The sequence below is a fragment of the Megalobrama amblycephala genome, linkage group LG14, assembly GCF_018812025.1.
Source record: "Megalobrama amblycephala isolate DHTTF-2021 linkage group LG14, ASM1881202v1, whole genome shotgun sequence".
NCBI lineage: Eukaryota > Metazoa > Chordata > Actinopteri > Cypriniformes > Xenocyprididae > Megalobrama > Megalobrama amblycephala.
The window spans coordinates 37655787-37670363 of NC_063057.1; the positions used below are offsets into that span (position 1 = coordinate 37655787).

The following is a 14577-nucleotide window of genomic DNA, read 5'->3' on the forward strand; positions in this document are numbered from 1 at the left end:
ACTGTGATGAAGAATGATTTAATGTAAATAAACTCACCTGAAAACATCTTCCCTTTCAGAAATGGTCCAAATACACTTTGACAGTTGTCGTTACTGATATGGAAGGAAGAGGTCATTCAACCACTGGCACAGCTGTTATTACTGTGACTGACAGCAATGTTAACGCACCTCAGTTTGAGCAAACCTCGGTAATGTATATTTATATATTCAGAATGTTATAATATAAGCATTTTAACTTTATTAATACTTATATGCACCATTCATCTATTTGTTTTAGCACACTGTATCTGTCCCAGAGAATAAAGTAGGAGCTGAAGTGGCCAAACTTACAGTTACTGATGAAGATGAAGAGAGATCTCCTGCCTGGTCAACCAAATATCGCATTATTAGCGGAGACAAGGGTGGGTTTTTCAGTGTCAGTACTGGACCCAGCCAGCTAGAGGGCGTCATCACCACTGTAAAGGTACTGTGTGTTGCTCATGTGTTTGCACAGGCGATTGGTTGTGATGATTTAACTTTAGTAAAAGACACTTTCTTTTCCATTCAGCCTCTGGACTTTGAGAAGAACAAGCAATACATTCTGTCTGTGATTGTTGAGAACGATGAGCCGTTTGTCGGTTCTTTGGCCACTTCCACTGCCACAGTCACGGTGAATGTAGAAGATGTGAATGAGCCTCCAGAGTTTAATCCAAAGGAGAAGATTATTTCCAAACCTGAAGATTCACCGGTTGATAGTGATTTGGTTTCTTATACAGTCACTGATCCAGATATTGGAAAATCACAGAAGATAGCGTAAGAAATGTTGCAAATAATTTTCTCCTCCCAGACAATCAAACCACCAAAATGTCATTATTCTATTATAAAATTCTGACTGATTTCTCTAGAGATTTCCAGATCTTGTTAAACAATAAAAGACTTCCACTGATAGACATTTTTTAAATGATTTCAATGTTTGTTTGTTTTGTCAAACAGTCTCACTAGCACAAGTAACCACTGAGAACTATCTTAACAACTGTCTAGCAGCCACCTATCAATGTCAAATTCAAATATCAAATATTTTTCTACCCAGAATTCAAATTGCCTGTATGTCTCTTGAACTTCAAATGGTTTTAAACTCACGGGCAAGACTTTATCAAATCAACATTAAGTTGTTCTTGCTGAACATTTGTAGTTTTTAACCTGTATGTTTTGGTTTCTCACAGGTATAAAATTGGCAATGATCCTGCCGGCTGGCTGAGTGTAAATCAATACACTGGATTGATTAAAGTCAGGAAACCAATGGATAGAGAATCTTCCTATGTCAAAGATGGCAAATACAAAGCTATCATTCTGGCTGTGGATGATGGTAATTTGTTTTTTCTTTTTAAAGAGAAGAAATCATGCTAGCATAGCCTTTTTCTAATGTCTGTGCTTGTGTTCAGATAAGACTCCAGCAACTGGTACTGGAACGCTGATAATTGAATTGTCGGATGTAAATGACAACGCTCCTGTCATTAATGAAAGGACTATAGAAATGTGCAATCGTGGTTCAGCCCCAGTGCTTCTCTCTATAACGGACAAAGATGACCCTCCTTATGCTGGTCCCTTTACTGTTGAGACTCAAGGAGAAACCAGTAAAAATTGGTCCACCGTGATGAACGACACATGTGAGCAATTACTAATGTTTTAAGGAGTAATTAATCACATTCTTTCATATGTTACACATTGAAATATCTGGTTGGCTTTGTATTCATGTCTAACTATTATAATGTGCCCATTTTAGCAACCGGTGTCTTTCTGAAACTGAAGTCTTCATTGGAGCAGGGTGATTACGATGTTGTCCTGAGAGTTTTTGATCGGGAGAGGCTGTTTCAGGATAGCACCATTCAAGCAACTGTGTTTGACTGTGAAAAAGCTTCTTTCCTGGGAAGCCATTCATTCTGTCTGCGATGATTAATCTATCAACCCTTTCCCCACTTCTGCTGTGAAGAAGTGAACAAGGTTTAATCAAAAAGAGAAGTTTATTTTAGAATTGAATTAGAGGACATAAATGACAGGACTCCGTTTGTTTATGATAATTCATGACATTTATATAGTGCTTTTAAGTGCCCTCGAAGCACTTTACATTTATTATATGTTTTCGTCTTAATATTGCTGTAATCATTGTTATCTAAAGGATAATGTACAGCCAGATGGTTTATAAATAGTTTTTGTACTGCTTTCACAATTAAAAAAAAAAAAAAAATCTTAGTTTAATGTCACAACAGAACTTCAAAAGATGTACCTAATATTTTCAGAATATTTTCTATTGATTTATTACAAGCTTCAAAATCACAATGTAACTTCTTCACTCTTTTAATAACTTTAATTTGTATTTAGCTTTCTTATAATTGCCTTTCATAACATTAAACTTTCTAATTTGCATCTGTTGTTGTTCACTTGAATACATTTGACTATCAGTTTATCTGGCAGATCTTAATTTTTAATCTGTGAATCATTAATACATCTATACTAAAAATATGCATTTAATTCATTGAACTGATTTGCAATTTCCAAAACAGATAATAAATCTTTATTAGAGTATAGGTGATTTATCTCAGGTGATAACACCAATGTTTTTAATGTGTGTGTGTGTGTGTGTGTGTGTGTGTGTGTGTGTGTGTGTGTGTGTGTGTGTGAGATGTTATATAAATTTGATATAATTTTGAACTTTACTAAATGTGCAGCACAGTAAATCATTTTACAGTTTTTCACAATTGCTAAGAGACATTTCTTTATTACTTCATCTTAACTTTAAACAGCACCAAATCTTCAACTACATTCACAAAAAAACCCTGAATCTTCTGATAAAATCTAACATTTGCTTCAAAACCATGTAATGTGTGCTCAAAATTAAACAAGTCTTTCAGATCATAGACAAACTAACTAGAGCATTCAATACACACTACATCATTTTTTTAAAATAAATAAATTTTTAATAAAAAAAGTATAGTAATCAAACAGTAAAGTGTGAATATAATGCGTAAGGTATTACAATACAGATTTCTGCAAAATAAAAATACAGTAATCTAACTGCAAAAGTCCAAAGAACAAACAAAGCTGTAAATGAAAAGCACATTACAGTCCACTCAGATATGTTGCATGTTGAATCATCTACTTTTGTATCCAGACACCAGAGTGAAATCTGTCATTGAGCATGTTGAACACCAGTACCGACAAACGTACAGAAATGACCTGTTGTCCGGGTTTATGTGCAAAACAAGAACCCGACAATTCAAGCAAACAACGCAAAGATCATGATTGTTCTCAAGTGCACGCACTTTCTAAAGCTCTTGCTGCTTACATGATTTCTTCTACTCAAAAAGCCTCCTGAAGACAGAAAGGTTTGCTTTGGCAAGCTGCTTCAAACTCCCAAAGTGAACTTTGTTTTGGCCTGATTCTATTCAAAATGACGTTACACCAGTTTGTTTTTGATTTCTCTTGAAGTATATTGGGGAACACCTGGGTGGACTTTCAGCTGAAATTGCAATTAGCTGCTTATAATTGTTATTACTTCATTTTTTGCTAAGATTTTCTATATTTTTAAATAATTCCTGTAGAAATGCATGAATTTTGCCATCATTCTGTTTTCTTATTGTTGAAAAATGTGCTGCACATATATAGTGTTTTTCATGTGATGGAGTGTGAATGACAAAAGAAGATGTGCTCATTGAATGCATTTTGTGTGAAAGCAATGAAAAATTCTTTCACAGTTTGGTCTGTATAGACTTCTGTTTTGCTGTCTGTGAAGATTTTGGGCAATATGCCTTCATCTAAAAAAAACTGTACACTATTCTTTACAAACACAGTTTTTTAATGAGCACAAAGAGTCAGGACCTCAGTTTAATGTGTCATCCTGTTACATACAGAAGGGGACGGAGACACAGGTATAGTTAGGATTGAGTTTAACACAAAAACATTTGGTCGGGCCTCATGAGGAAAACAGCTTGTAAATCATACCAAATGATGTTTTTTGAAAATGTAAAAATGCAGAAACTTTTCAAACATTTAAGAATACTTCCTGTTGATGTATTACAAGATTCAAAATCACAACATAACTTCTTAGCTCTTTTTTATGTTTAAACTTTATTTACCTTTCTTATAAAGCAAATGCCTTTCATAATGTTATATACATTAAACTTTCTAATTTGCATCTGTTGTTGTTCATTTGAATATATTTGACCAACAATTAATCCAACTGATTTTAATGTTTAATCAGTAAATCATTTAGTACCCTTATATACAGGTAAAGATTTTATAGATCTCATTTGTAATTTCCAAATTTCGGAGTGTATAGCATGGTAATAGGAATGACTATGTAGATTAGTTTAAAGGTTTTTTATTTCAAATATCCTTATTTTCAGTAGGAGAAAGCATTCAGAATTTTTGTTTGGGGAAGCTTTGAGAAAGTCATCACACTTCAAGGGGCCCTTGGTTATGATTTCACTATTTTAACTTTAGTTAGTGTGTAATGTTGCTGTTTGATCATAAACAACACACTGCAAAGTTACGACGCTCAAAGTTCAATGCAAAGAGAGATATTTTCTTTTACAGAAATCGCTGTTTAAGGACTACAACAGGCGACTGGTAGGGACTACAACAAGCTTCTTCCCAGGTTGGTGACATCACAAACCCTAAGGTTCAGTAGCCCCACCCACTGATTCAAGCACTACAAGCAGTAGTAGGTAAATAAAGATGTGACGCTAACACTGGATCGAGCAACTAAGCAGTAAACATGCCTTCTATATTGGATCTGACAGGAATGGAAAAGTTTTTACTTTGTCACTATTGCTTTGTTACAGATCATTTGATATATACGGATTATGAATACATGTCTAAACAATATCACCAGTGTCCAGTGATTTCTGATGTAATGATTCATGTACTGCCCCAAACCCGGGCAGATTGCTCGAGCCAGTACAGGAGGATTGATAAAGTGTTCAAATCCCTCTGTCAGCTCGACTCTTAACTGTTAAAAGATAAGAGTGGTTTGTATTAAGTACAGTGTACATATTAGGACATCCTCAGATAATTTCACTAAATACCTGAAGGTGTTTGTCCAGTGCCTCCATGTCTGAAGGCGTTTCGGCCGATGCCATTGTGTCTGCTTCGATAATAGTAAAAACCTGAGACCTGACCTTGTTTTTCCTTTCTTAATGTTACACCATAAAATGATGTTCTGAGGAATTCTGTGCTTCCAACTTCCAAAACCATTTCCATTTCCCATTTCCATGATGAAATTACTGGAGGAACCACTGACAGTCTTTACAGCACTTGCGCTCCATTTTGTAAGTTCCTCAGAGGACTGACCTTTTTTAAAATGGAGTCTAAGGTTTGCTAGAGGGTTCTGCATGCCTATCTGAGGAACCCAGAATGATGCCTGAAAAATGTTTTAATTTTTACATTAAGCAGTGAACTTTGACTTCTCTCTCACATTTGATGTGCTTTTTATTTGGTTAAGACAGAAATCCTTCACCTCTCTCAGCATTAAAGGGATAGTTCACCCAAAAACTTTGTTTCTTCAGTAGAACACAAATGGTGATTTTTAACTCCAACCGCTGCGGTCTGTCAGTCGTATAATGCATGTCAATGGGAACTTCGTCTATAAGAGTAAAAAAAAAACATGCACAGACAAATCCAAATTAAACCCTGCAGCTCATGACGGCACATTGACGTCCTAAGACACGAAACGATCGGTTTGTGCGAGAAACCGAACAGTATTTTATATCATTTTTTACCTCTAAAACACCACTATGTCCAACTGCTTTGTGCATCCGGTTGGTGAGGTCCGATGCCGGAAGTGATCTCTCGCACTCATTGACATATACACGTGAGAGAAAAGTGTAAGAGCTGCTGCATAAGTTTTGTGGAAACATATTTTAAAAATTAAACTTAAAAAAATAGAATAGATCAAATTTATTTTAAATTGCAATAATATTTCACAATATTAATGATCTCTGTAATTTTGCGACCCACAAACTTGAACGGTAGTCATCTTATCTGAACATTGCGTTATTCCTTCTAAATCATAAAATACGTATTGCTGTGTGTGTCATTCTAATTTCTACCACCAGAGGACACAGAAACACTCCAAACAGCAGAACAATAACTTAATAACTAATAACTAACTGAGAATTTAGCGAGTCCATTGGCAATATGGACTAACTGTTTGGTTTGGTAACCTTACAAGTAAGATTGAAGCTTGCTAATCTTATTCAAATTTATTTTCAAAATCCAGTTTAGGAAATTCCCATTGTTTTAAAGTAACCCTTAATTTAAACTAAGTCTTGTAGGGTTTAAACCACAGGTGTCAAATATACGGCCCACAAAGGTGTCCAATCCGGCTCGGGGGATGATTCGAACAATAATAAAAAACAGTTATGCATGGTCCACTGGCCATAAATCCAAACGGTTATTCGTTTTATTTCGGCCAATCTCTATTCTGGACTTGCAAACAAACTGCTTTGCAATCATTTCCCAAACTGTCATTTGTGTGGAAATATTATGAAGTCTGCTGAATGCTGAATACGGACACAAAGAAAAGAACACAGACGCGCCAGCACAGCAAATACTGTACCAGGATAAGCCCACTGTTTGTGAAATATAGGAAGAATAATATAAATATTGAATTGGGTTTTATATGAATGTAACTTAAAAGGGAACTGCCTTTAGAAAAGTTTCGATCTCCGTATAAGTTGTGTATTTTATAAGCGCAGCGCTGCTTTGTGTACAGAGGTAATCAATGAAACACTATATTGCTGCTGTTCCACAAGTGCCACCTACTGACAGAGAGTGAATTTACATTTTCATTCAGTCCGTCTGCTATTTTTGTTTTGTGCAGGTGTCTTATGTAGCATAATTTAAATCAAACACTGCTGATGCTCAAAATGCAGTGGTGCCTGTATACCAAATGGCTACACTCATTTTTTGTTTAAGGCCAGTTTGGCCTGTTATAAATAATAAATAAATAGAAAAAAAAAAAAAAGAATTGGCAACCGATATCAAATTTGCTCCAAAAAAAAAAAATTGGAACTGGCCATAAAAAAATCAATAATAAAAAATATTAAATAAAACATTATTTTAAAAAGGACTTTTCACAGTGAAAACAAATGCAGTTTTCAAAGAGCGCTGTGTTTTTTTTTTTTTTTTGTTTGTTTTTTTTCTTGCAAATTAATGTGTAGTTTGTATGGTTAATATTAATGTAACTGTCAGCTCAAAAAATTCGGCCCGCACATGGTTACATTTTTTTCCCCATCCGGCCCTCAACCTAAAATGAGTTTGACACCCCTGGTTTAAACAGTTTGTTTCCTTTTTTTTTTTTTTTTTTTGCATAAAATCAGTCTTTCTCCATGCTGACACTGGAGAAGTGTTGACTTCCTCTTTCAGAAGAGAGCTGCAGGCCAATCAGCCACTTCCTATTCGCTCCCGTTTGTCGGGGCAGGTGTTCCAGAAGCCATCTGGTCTTATCTAGAATTGGAACACTCAGAAAACCACATAGATCAAATATTTAAAAATTCTGACCACAGTTTTATCTGAGCAATCTGTTTAGTGCTTAAATTCACCATTCTATTTGAATATATAGCAGTTTCTCATTCTGTTTTAATAAAGCAAGTCTTTACAGAAAAAGAGCAAGCAACTTCTTGGCAAATTGCAGGAAACCACAGTAATTAGTTTAATAAAAGTATAGTTAAATAATCCACACAAATAAAGTGTCTATTTAACTTGGTCACCGATCTTGTTCATCATAAAGCACAAGTGATCTTGCCTGTTTACACCCGGTCACTTCATCCGTTCTTATGCATGATCTGATTTGTTAAATGTGCCACATTAATGCGTCTCCACAAAACAAATATATAACCTCTTGTGTGTCTGACATTGTTCAGTGTGGACAATTTCATTGATTATAACACAGTTTAGTAATTTGTGATGAACTGAGATAAGTGACTTATAAACGGAGCGCCCTTTATGTGCTTTCTTGGCTATATAATTCTTTCAGAATTTGAATAAAAGTTTGTTTTTCATGCTGCTAAGAGGGCAGACAGACAATCACATGCTGTAAAGTTTCAGAAGGGACATGTACATAAATGTGGGATTCACTCTCACTTTGCATTGATTGACATAGTGATAACCATTGCACGGGGCTAAAAAATGGCATTTGAATAGGTACACATTAAGCAATGTAAATGCAGACTAATAGAAAAATATTTTAATTTTCATATGAATATTTTTGTAATTCTTTTCCAATTATTTGTAAAAGCAGACTTGTAAATAATGTCTCACTGTACATTACTATTCTTGTTATAGTGGCACCGTTGCTTACACATTACATCTGCCCTTTACTAAAGCACCCTCACTAGTTCAGTTCCATATGAAATGAATATGGATGGAGTATGAATGACAAAAGAGTTCATGGGTTTTGGAAGATTGAATGCATTTTGATTGAAAGCAATGGAAAATTATTAAAATATCCACTTAGTCCTCACAGTTTTCTGTTTTGCTGACTGCGAAGAGTTTTGAAAATATGACTTCAGTTTTGACCAATGCAATAAAAAAGTATAATCAAAAAGAATAACTGTTTGACCAAGATTTATGAAAAAGTACTTCAGTACTGAATAATGCTTGTTAGCTTTTTTTAAAAAAGTAAATATTTTTGTGTGGCCAAACAAAAGTATAGAGTATATTTTTCAGTTTTACTTTTATATTCTTTATTTGTTACTATACTGTAAACTTTATAAACACTGTGTGAATACTGTGTGAATATATATATATATATATATATATATATATATATATATATATATATATATATATATATATATATATATATATATATATATATTTGTTGTGTTTCCTATCACTCTTTTTCACCAGTGTCTGGACTCACATATTTGTCTGGATGAAAAGAAACTGCTCCTGGGGTTATTGAAATTGCTAACGGATACAGCTTTCTTAGGATAGTACAGACCTCTCCTTTCCAGTCGAGTCATTTTTTATTTATTTTTTGTTCTTGGCAGATTACATCACTCCATATGCCACACCTTTAGGCAAACTCTCCTGAAAAGATAATAAGTGTGTGTGCATTTTGGGGAACTCGATCAGTTGAGTAGCTGCACAATCTTAAAAACGAGTAAGAAAGTAATCCCTGAAGGACGTTTGAGATATTTTCCTTTGAATGGAGACAATGAAGATTGTGCAATTGGGAGTTGTTATTTTCCTTTGTAAGGTAGGATTTTATAATATTTTGAAGCTGATTTTATTTAAAATTAGAAATGAACATTCTGGGAATGTTAAGATGAAGTTGAAAGCTTAGAGTGAGAAATTAAACGCTTAATATTTTAACAAACTTCCAGTTTGCTCCTTATGTTCTATAGAAGTCATTAAAAAACAAAGGTCATATTAAAACTGAAACTTTTTTTTTTAAAATGCTTTATTAATGCCCAATTTCCCCTTGTCCCTGACCAAAACTTTCAATCTAAAAACATGAAAATCCAATTATAAAAATATTCATTATGTACACAGTATAGAGAAAGGCTGGACGATTAATCGAAAAGTAATCGAAACCGAAATTTAGAACCTCTTACCGATGTAATTTTCCCATGTCGGTTATTTCGTTTTTTTTTTTTAATCCTGTTAATACTTCTCACTTAAAAAAAACATAATACCGCGTGTGTAGCCACGTGTCTTCGCAGTCAAAACGCAGGTAAACACAGTCAATACACAGAGCTTTAGTCTTCACTAAACTTTGTCAGTTGAAAGTGACATGTGAAAGCAAGTCATGGTAACCCACACTTGGAATTTGTCCACTGCATTTAACCCATCCAGTTAGTGCACACACATTAGGAGTAGTGAGCACACACACACTGCAAACTGTGGACACACACACCTGGAGCAGTGGGCAGCCATTTTTGCTGTGGTGCCCGGGGAGCGATTGGGGGTTAGATGCCTTCCTTAAGGGCACCTCAGTCATTTATGATATATAAATATATAAATATATAATATATTCTTTCTGAATGAGAATTGTTGCCAGTGCTATATGGTGGAATGACCTTATTTTTGAGACCTCTTTGAGAGCAATCGATAATAGAAGTAGTCTAAATACTAAAACATACCTATATCTTCTGTGGAAAAAATGTAATGCATTCAGTCTGCCACAAACAAACAGCAGCCGCCTTTTACAGTTCCTCCTGAAACAAAACAACGAGCTTATGCTGTGTTCACGCCAGCAGGGGCCATGGCTTTGGAGATGCTCTGAAGGGAGGGTGGGATCTCATGCTTTCAAAGCTAGCTTGCTATTGTTGCTGGTCTCTCCATAATTTTCTTACCCTACCTTTAATATGTTTCAAATTAGACTTTTGTATGTGGATTTGCGGAGGAGTCTTCATGTACTCCTGGCTTTGAGTCACAGTTGCTGGTTTTTAAAGTGCACAGAGATGACCTTCACCAAGGAAAAAGAATAGGAAGAGGTAAGCTTGATTTTTTTTTTTCTTCTGTTTGAAAGACAGCAACAGATTTACTGTTTTAGGCTGCTGCCACTTTAAGACCTAATGTATGATACCTATTGACACACATATGATTTCTTTTTCCAACTGTTTATGTTCTCTTAAGACATAATCGACTGTGTTTACATGAATACTCACCAAGACAGGTATTTTGCATTTTGAACATTTAAGTGCAATAACCCTTTTTGGATTGCGCACTGTATGAGAGGTAACTTTCTGTGTGCATTCTTGTGTGTGAGTTATTTTCTGCAGCTTATTGTGCTGAACTCTTTTTAAGCTAGTTACACTTAAGTAACAACCGGGTGCCCAGTCTATTCTCTGTGTTGACTATATTGTGATATGTACATATTTCAATAATTTTGACATATTGCACAGCCCTAATGTATGCCATAAATAAAATTTCTGAGACGGACCCGTTCTTCCTCCTCCTCCTCCATTTACCGGTCATTTAAGGGCTGGGGCAGTTAGTGTGGTGGGAATCCATTTGGGGTGGGGGTTCAGACTCCCCACGATGGAATATGTGATAGACGAAGCCCCAGAAGATTCCCCAGTTTCTCCATCTCCCCCAGGCTGAGAGGCTGATCAAGGCATATATTCTTTGAAAATAACTTAACATACAGCCATTATTGTCAAAATAGCTGGCAACAAAAGTGAGTACACCGTAAGTGAAAACAGTTGTATGTTGTTTAACCATGCAAAGCCACATGTCCTATTCATCATGTTCATGTTTTTGTCAGCTTGACAGGACCATACAAATGTGTGGATCTTGTATTAGAGCAGTTAAAATTTGGTGCTTTGAGTACAATTCTCATACTGATCACTGGATGTTCAACATGGCACCTCATGGCAAAGAACTCTCTGAGGATTTGAGAATTAGAATTGTTGCTCTCCACAAAGATGGCCTAGGCTATAAGAAGATCGGTAACACCCTGAAACTGAGTTACAGTACACTGGCCAGGGTCATAGAGAGAGGTTTTCCAAGATGCGTTCCACTAGGAACAGGCCAAAGAAGTTGATTCAAAGAAGTTGAGACCTTGTCAGGTGCAGAAGCTGGCTTCAAAAAACAGACGCATGAGTGCTGCCAGCATTGCTTTAGAGGTTGCAGAAGCGGAAGGTCAGCTTGTCTGTGCTCAGACCATACACCACACACTGCACAGTTTGCATGGCCATCGTCCCAGAAGGAAGCCTCTTCTGAAGCTGGCTCACAAGAAAGACCATAAACAGTTTGCTGAAGACAACCTGTCCAAGAGCATGAATTACTGGAACCATGTCCTGTGGTCTGATGAGACTAAAGGCAGGAACACACCAAGCCGACGGTCGGCTGTCGGGCAGTTTTTCTCAGTGTGTTCCACACCGTCGGCTGAAGTTGGTCCTTGTCACCTTTTTTTCGGCCGATTTGAAATGTTGAACTGGCGTCGGAGCTCGTCGGTCTGTCGGGCCATCTGATCATTCTGATTGGCTGTTCAGCTACTGCCACCTGCTGGTTTGGAAAGGCATTTAATCTCACGCAGGCACAGAACGGACGTGCTACTTGGCCGTTGGCTGTTTAGCATTGGTTTGGTGTGTCAGGGCAACTTTGGACACAGACGCTGCAGACGTGAGCCGACCCCGCAGTCTGCTTTCGTCACCACTAGTTCGTCGGCGTCGGCTTGGTGTGTTCTGGCCTTAAGATAAACTTGTTGGGCTCAGATGGTGTCCAGCATGTGTTTCAATACCCTGGAGAGGAGTACCAAGAAAATTGTCTTGCCTACAGTCATGGTGGTGGTAGCATCATGGTCTGGTGCTGCATGATTGCTGCTGGTACTGGGGAGCTGTGCTTCATTGAGGGAAACATGGATTCCAACATGTACTGTGACATTCTGAAGCAGAACATGATGCCATCCCTTCAGAAACTGGGCAGAACGGCATGATAATGACCCCAAACACACCGCCAAGATGACTACTGCTTTGCTGAGGAAGCTGAAGGTGAAGGTGATGGAGTGGCCAAGTATGTCTCCAGACCTGAACCCTATTGAGCACCTGTGGGGCATCCTCAAGCGGAAGGTGGAGGAGCACCATATGTCTAACATCTAGCAGCCCCGTGATGTCATTATGGAGAAGTGGAAGAGGATCCCAACAACAAACTGTGCAGCTCTGGTGAATTCCATGCCCAGGAGGATTAAGGCAGTGCTAAATATCAATGGTGCTCACACAAAATATTGACACTTTGGACACGCTTTTGACATGTTCACTTAGGGTGTGCTCATTTTTTTTATCTGCCTTTAAAACAGTTTGGCCATTTCTAATTATTGGGGGGGGGCACTTGCGAGTAGTTTGGTAGAATGAAATGTCATCATTCCTTTATATCCCCTGGGAGTCGCATGTGGCGCTAATATCTGTCTCTCATTAGCAATCGCGCCCGGTATTCTCGGCCACGTCCTGCTTCGTACCACAGTCATGTTTAAAAACATGCATTTACTCATCCGTAAACATTATTTCCCCATAAACATTATTAGATCCATCGGCATGGTGACAAGTTCCATAATTCCATGCCAGCAGCCATATCACCCTGTAGCCCAAGACTGGTTGCCCACTGAAGCTAAGCAGGGCTGAGCCTGGTTAGTACCTGGATGGGAGACCTCCTGGGAAAACCAGGTAGCTGCTGGAAGAGGTGTTAGTGAGGCCAGCAGGGGGTGCTCACCCTGTGGTCTGTGTGGGTCCTAACACCCCAGTATAGTGATGGGGACACTGTACTGTAACAAGCACCGTCCTTCGGATGAGACGTTAAACCGAGGTCCTGACTCTCTGTGGTCATTAAAAATCCCATGGCACTTCTCGTAAAGAGTAGGGGTGTAACCCCGGTGTCCTGGGCAAATTCCCTCCATAGGCCCATACCAATCATGGCTTCCTAATAATCCCCATCCATTGAATTGGCTCTTTCACTCTCTCTCCTCTCCACCTACAGCTGGTGTGTGGTGAGCGCACTGGCTCCATTGTACTGTGGCTGCTGTCGCATCATCCAAGTGGATGCTGCACACTGGTGGTGGATGAGGAGAGACCCCTGATATGATTGTAAAGCGCTTTGGGTGTACAGTTGTACATAGGAAAGCGCTATATAACTGCCTCATTCATTCATTCATTCATTCATTCATTCATTCATTCATGCTCCTTCACTGCGTCATCAATCTACGCCTTTGTTGTTTTGAAGAGTTTAGCGACCCCTAGTGGTGAAAAAAATACATATTGTGCCTCTTGTTAACATGACTCCGGTATTTTTGACAACACTATTTCAGACCACCTGGAGGGTGTTCCCATAGCATCAGCTGCTGACATGGCATCTTGTTCCCCACTCAGGGAACCAGGTTTACATTTGTGACAGGATGCTTCATTGTGCCAATTGAATCTCTTTTTCTCACAGTAATTTTTAATACATGCGATGGAAGAACAGGAACGCTCTTTCAGTCCTCTGATGAGTGGTTTGATGTGGACACTGATGGGACTGTAACACTGAAGAGACGAGTCGTTCTTCATGAAGTTCACAAGGTGTTTTCTGTGCACGCTTGGGACTCCAGTGGCAAGAAGCACACGGTGTCTGTCAGAGTTGAGCGTGTCCACCATCATGAGGAGCATCACTTGGACACGGTCATGAACATCTCCTTTCCACAGGTACAAACATGTTCCTTCAAGAAACTGCTGTCAGTACAGTACAAGCCTGACCTCTATTGGACATTTTCAGTTTTTATGTGTGGTACTGTATTTACACTGCAAGTATTAATGCACAGATCCGATCTTTTGACCATATATCTGATTTTTTTTGGACGACGTGCTTACATTGACCTGTATCCGATGTCTTCTTTTTACGTTTCAATGGTACATTGAGTTTAATTTATTGACTTGTAATTCATATAGAAACCCTTTTATTGCAATAGTTACATCCCTACATCTAAATAATATAAAACCTTCTTCACGACAGTATACGTATGCAGCTCCGCTGGACGCGTCCGAGTTGAAAAATACTCGGCTTCTGGGTTCGAATCCGCCATCCAATACTAGTTTTTTTTATTCATTAAAACCAAATGCA

At 37.8% G+C, this 14577-nt stretch overlaps 1 protein-coding gene and 1 pseudogene across 1 annotated transcript in view; both read left to right on the top strand.

Moving 5' to 3' along the window:
* LOC125244462 (protocadherin Fat 3-like) overlaps positions 1-14577 on the top strand; it is a 108740-nt gene that overhangs the window by 23010 nt on the left and 71153 nt on the right. The window contains 1 exon segment of the mRNA XM_048154541.1: positions 60-172. Coding sequence (XP_048010498.1) covers positions 60-172 — 113 coding nt within the window.
* On the top strand, positions 13048-13164 carry LOC125246490 (annotated as a pseudogene).